The following is a 6,152-nucleotide window of genomic DNA, read 5'->3' on the forward strand; positions in this document are numbered from 1 at the left end:
AGCAAAGTATTGGAATGACTGGCAGCCAAATCCAATAAAAACAACATCACTGGGACAGTTATCATATAGCACATCCTGCAAATGGTCAGTATGTAGGATGCAGCGAGGATAGAGCTTCAATGCAGCAAGCACACATCTCCCTTCAGAGAAAATTAAGCAGGAACCAACAAAATTACACCAGCGAACAGGAAGCTTCAATGATCCATTCACACCTAACCAAAGAGTTTAATTTACAACTATAACTGCATTATCTCGGAGAGGAAATTAATTTGCAGAAAAGGAAGAACAGAAACGCACGGGCACGGCTAAATTACAGCTTGTCAAACCGCCCGTGTCGTGAACTGTGGTGACCCACAAAGAAAAACTGCACCACATGTTCTTGGCCACTTGTTGCAGGCAGCAGTGAGCTTTGCCAAAGCATGAATATTTTTCTTTTTTTTTTCTTTTCGATTCAAACAAGATCACCAAAACTGTGGGAAACAGGCAGCATTCATCTTCTCTGTCTCTGCTCTTACAGGTGGGAGGAATTCCTCACAACACTGCAGTCTCCTGTTGCTTTCCCTGTTTAGGCTTGGAGGACAATGGAGAGAAGCTGCTCATCAGAAACGGCTCTTTAATCACATCCTTCTCCTGCAGCCAATGAATTAAACCGTGTTCAAATGAAGCTGTCTCTACTTTAAACAGGTTCAGCTCTTGCCCTTTAAGACCTCTGCAGGAGTCTCGAGGCCCTCAGTCGAGTGGTTGGCATTCTCCCTGCCAGCATGCGACCTCAGCCTGGTCGTGAGATGCTCTGCTCGAGAGCCCGAGGCGGTACTCCTCCCAGACGCCCCCGCCTTTGATCTACTAATCACCTGGCTCAGCCTCAGCCCGAGCAGAAAGAGGGGAGAGGCTGCAGGGGCAGGAGGAGGACCATAATAACCTCAGCAGTTCTTCTCACAGCCAGATTGAAGCCTTTTTTAAGATTTTGTCCTTCAGAGAGCATCATTTTGATCTTAGTTTACAAATACTGCCATGTCATCACTTCACTAGAAACTAGATAACAGTGACTTAACCTGATATTTCCATATGAACAATGAGTTCAAGGTTATAAGTCTGGAGTGCCACCTGTTAACCCGATTAACAGCGTTTCCTCTCTTTCCCCACATCCCTGTTCTTGAAAAGAAACCACACATGATGTTGCAAGTCATTATGTTTTTCACCATCAAGAAGCAGCCAATCCACATCACCTTTTTTTTTTTAAGGAAATCCAGCCTTTGTTTACTGTTTGCCTCCTGACAAAGAAGCACGTGAACGCAGAGCAGTTTCACAGCCAGCTCTGACATCCTGCCTGTCAGGCCTTCCCAGCATCATGTGAAAAAAAGACACGGCGCTAAACAAACACCACGAGATGATCAGCTCGGCTAACGTCAATTCACAGGAGCCAGCGTGGTGATTAAAAATTCACGCTTTGGCGCTTTGGAGTTTTTATGAAAAAGCTTCTTGGTGCACAAAAATAAATAAATAAATAAATAAATAAGTGAAAGACACGGAGTGGACCCTCAGCATCACTACACTATGACAGCTGTCAGAGCTGAGAAGCTGAAGGTACTGTCTGTTCTTTTAGCTCAACCTACTGTGGCTCTACCAGAACCAGTAAGAGATGAGACAAGGCAAGACCGGCCTTCACATTGTCACATATTGGCAAATTCTGTCTGGGTTACAGTATGTGCCTCATTCAGCCTGCAGCACTTCTGCACTTTGCTTCACTCAACTCTCTTGACTTTGCATAACAGACTTCCTTTCTCTTCCTCTCCTGTGTCATGCAGCATGTTGCAACCTTACACCTTATGGAAAGATTTGTGCTGCTGTCTCAATATACATTGCCCGGTCTATATGCTGCAGGACTGAGGCTCAGACTGGAGTGCTGGTGTTCTAGGCTCATTTCTAGTGCAATGACCTAAGATGAAGCTAAATTACGCCTAATTTTGCAGCATGGGAACCCCCCTCAGGAATCCCTCCAGCACCCCCCCAGGGGCTCCCCCGGACACCGTAGCGGTCATGGGAAGCAAATTCATGCAGGGTGCTTACCTCAGGAGGTTGGGCAGAGGGATGGAGCCGGAGCCTGACCCCAGAATTCCCTTCTTCCCACTCAATAATTTCTCCACCAAGGCGACATTCCCGGTCCGGGCGGCTTCCAGCAGCTCCTGCTCCTTCCCCATCCCGGACACAAGTTTGTAACGACGGGGTTGTGAAAATCCAACAGATCTCCCATACACCCCTCCTCTCCTCCTCCCCTACGACTCCTTTCCTTACTGTCTGCTGTGGGAAAGCATCTGGAAGGATTCCTCTCACTGCATGCTGCTGCTGCCGCCGCTGCCGCTGCTGCTGCTGCACGGTGAAATAGGTGTTATTGATGCTGCAGAGCAGGTTTGACGTGCACGGCTCCCCTGGTGCCTTTATAACCTCAGTCCATTCACATGCACGGCTCCGTAATCTCCTGTAGTATGAGCCCGCTGACGCGCACTGCTCCCCGGTGTAACCTCAGTGCAAACAAGAGCAGAGGGGGGAACCGGAGGCTCCGAGGCGAGTCCCTGAACGTAAGTGTGAAGTGAAGAGTAAAAGCCCGGTTCAAAAAAAGAAGAAGAAAAGCACAAACTCCCTCTCAGTCCGAGCACAGGCTGCTGACGGGTCTGAAGCTCCTGCTGGTAACAGGCGGGAGCTGAAACTCTGTCCGCCTCCACATGAAGCTCTCCTGCCCCGCTGCGCTCGGCACCTCTCTCCCCCGAACCTACCGCACTGGCCGGTGCCTATCTGTGTCGCCTGAGACTCGGCTGTCAAGGTAACCCGGGTTAAATAGTGGAGTTCCCACTGCAGCTTCCAAAATAAGACGCTGAGTTCTTGTGCCTTGTATGTGTGGGTTGTTGTTTTTTTTTAGATATCTTGTCTAAATACGATTTCAAGCCCAGCCTGAGTTTCCTTGTTTTTGTTAAACAGTGCCATTCAAATAAAGTTGCGTCCCTTAGCGAGCTAGCAACGCCGCTAGGTGGCTAGCAAACTCGCCGATGTTTTGCCAGCAAGCTACGTAACTACTACTGCACAAATGACAAAATATAATACCATTATTTGACCGAAATAGTTATATCTTTGAATATAACACAATTTGAAGTTGGCTACAAACTAATTTACTTATCTAGCACTTGGATACTAGCTATGATGTTAGCTCGTAGCCCGTTAGCTAGTAGACGTTGTAGCTAAGCACCTCTAGCTATAACGTTAGCTTGCAAGCTGGCAAATGGCTAAATATATAACTATGGCTAGGTTTTAAATAACACCGTTGGGGATGAAAAAAAATACAAAATGCCTAAAGCAAATAGGAAAAGATGAGATGACAAATATTAATATACAGTTCAAGTCAAATACATTTAAATACATGAGTACCGTTCTTTTGTTCAAAAAATACATCCAAAAATGGCCAGAAAATCTCATATGATGTCCCTGGTAAATAAATAAAAAGAATAAATAAATAATCAAAAAACTGCCTGACCCTAGTCTATCTTCTTCTCAGCCATGTTTTTTTCTTTTCTTTTCTTTAACATTGTGCTTTAAGTCCAGTCACCCTTGATATAGCACACTAAAAACAACAGGGTTTTAATAGCAATGTTTAAATTACTCAGGTAAATTTAAACCACAAATAACAGTTTAGGGTCTTAACCTCAATATTTACATTTGTAGGTAAATTAGTGGCACGTGTTAAATTGGTACAAACCAGTAAATAGGTTTTTTTTTAGGGCCCTGCAGGCTTTCGTTTACCTGATTGGAAACTTTGCAAACAAAAAACAAACTACTATTAAATGCAATCCTAAAGATAAAAGCAGCTAACAAAATGCTATAAAAGTTAACGTACTATTTTTAATCCATCATTAAGGATGTGAGGATAAAACCAGATCTGATGCAAAGCTAAGCTTTTATTTTGTAGGCACAGCCGCCTCCCCTCCGCTGTTATTGTGTGTCTCTTGACTTACAGACTTACTGTACAGTCTGGGTGTGGATGACGATGCTACAACACCGACGGGAGGCGATGCCTTTTGTTAGGATCTTTTTTAAAAAAAGTCACCGGCTGCTCTGGTTGTTGCCACTTTTACACCAGAAACTTCTCCTACCACGTACACATGCGCACTGGCGCTCTGTGCTTCTGCTGGTACTCCATGCACAATTGGCGCTGCAGCTTAATGGAAGTGCAAAACAGGTGAGATCCTGAAATATCCCCCCAGTCATGTCACAGCAGGCTTTTGTGTGAACGCAAGAAAGGAGGATGTTAATGTGCTCTGATGTTGTCCTCTGACAGCCGGGGAAAACGGACACCCAACCCGGCCACCTCCTTCTCCACTGCGCCCCCACCCTGCCGCTCGGTGCATGCTGGGACCTGCCTCATGCCTCCACTCTGCTGCTTAATTGGAATTTAGAGGGGGAAAAAAATGCTGCCTTCAAGTGCTCCACCTGCAGCTGCTGTGTCAAACATCCTACCTCCTGAGAAAGGTCTCACATTCAAATGATTGCAGGGCTGCAGGTAATAGATGTTTCCAACATTAATTAATTAATCAAGTAATGTTTGGTCTGTAAAATCTCAGAAAATTGCAGAAAAAAACCCCAAACACAATTAACATTTAGTAGCTAATCCCCCACACTTGAGACGAAATATTTAACAGTCACTTAAACCGCAAATTGACCATGTAATTATTGCTGATTCTCTAGATTAATTAATTATTGCGCTATTTTAACAACACTAAGAGCACATAACAAACAAAACTTAAGCTTCAGGAGCTGAATAAAAAGAAGACACCTTTGCTTTTAATAAATAAACTGCTGTAAATAATGGTTATTTCATTTTTGATTAATCTTTTGAAAGTTTTAGTGATAAAACAGTGATTTAATTTGTAAACTATGAAGCAAAATATGTTATTTCATGTTGTTTTCATCGTTGAAATTTGAAGGAGAACTGTGATTGTGAGACATAGCTCAACATTATTTTCAATTTTGATGTTTCATTTTATTTGTTACTTGTTTGTGTATTTAAAGCACCTGAAAGTAAGCGGTTGGAGTTTTCCACACACTCGCAGCTTGTGTCTGGTTGCTGCTCGTGCCTCTGGCTGTGGTGCTTTTTGGATTAAAGTCCTGCAGGTCACTTGTTGATACAAAATCAGGTCACTTGTGAAATCAGGTTTCTGCAGGAATGTTTAAAAAAAATCTATAACAATAACCTCTTTGTCCACTCAGAATACTGATGTTGGTGTCAGTGCGGACGAGTAGCGCCATCACTCCTACATGTTGATTATGTGATGCTGTTGGACGAGATGTGGGTCAAGCCTACACCTGCACGATCAGCTTGTAGGGCGGGAATCGAGGCTGTGACTGTCAAGCTATGGGTTATATATTCCACTCATCTTTAGGTGGATAAATGCCAATAATAATAATAAAAATGCCCATCACACCCCACCATGCTAACTTGCAGTTCTCTTAAAACAACCATATAAAATTGGCACTAGTTTACTATTTAGAGCTGAAGGTACAGCTGGGGCGGATGTCAGTTCTGCGGGTTTTTACACCAAAGATCTTGACGCTTTTGGCTTCATGGTGTTGCCAGAATATAAGTCGGAGGATCACCGAAGTCATTATGATGTGAATGTCTGTGCACATTTTCATAGAAATCAACAGACTGGCATTGATTTCCCTCGAGGCATGTTGCTAGCATGACTGAAAACCAAAACTAAATCTATTATGGGAGTTGGGGCATCAAAAAACTTAAGTTAAAATAATGAAAATAGCCTTTTCATAAAATACAGTAGTTTTTGCGCCATTTTAGTGTTTATTTAAGGATATTTACACGTATCAAAACAGTGGAAATAAATATAATATATATAACAATAATATAGATTTTGTTTGAATTCAGTGGTTTCATCTGTTAAATAAAAATAATGAAATAAGTGTGAAATTATGCTAATTTTGTCAGTGTTTTTTGACGGTGTTTGTTGTAAAATAAAACGTTTCTTTTAAAAATAAAAAATCTTATGGTTAGTCACAGTTATTGGTTTTTAATTACGTTAGACATAAATTCAGAATTGTTGTAATTTTGTTGCCATTTTTATGTATTTAAAAAAAACAGACAAAATCTGTCA

The 6,152-nt window shown here is 42.6% G+C and overlaps 1 protein-coding gene across 6 annotated transcripts in view; it reads right to left on the reverse strand.

The window, feature by feature from the left end:
* Positions 1–2,725, reverse strand: part of anks1b (ankyrin repeat and sterile alpha motif domain containing 1B) — a 262,428-nt gene extending 259,703 nt beyond the window's left edge. For 3 of the 6 annotated variants that reach the window (XM_008289214.1, XM_008289208.1, XM_008289209.1), the window contains exon 1: positions 2,068–2,725. In XM_008289214.1, coding sequence (XP_008287436.1) covers positions 2,068–2,198 — 131 coding nt within the window. In that variant the 5' untranslated portion in view covers positions 2,199–2,725. The remainder of the gene's footprint in view (positions 1–2,067) is intronic. The other 3 variants (XM_008289207.1, XM_008289206.1, XM_008289210.1) reach the window with 1 other exon arrangement.
* Positions 2,726–6,152: the final 3,427 nt, after the last annotated feature.

This window comes from Stegastes partitus, unplaced genomic scaffold, assembly GCF_000690725.1.
Source record: "Stegastes partitus isolate 25-593 unplaced genomic scaffold, Stegastes_partitus-1.0.2 Scaffold599, whole genome shotgun sequence".
In the NCBI taxonomy this organism is placed as follows: Eukaryota; Metazoa; Chordata; class Actinopteri; family Pomacentridae; genus Stegastes; species Stegastes partitus.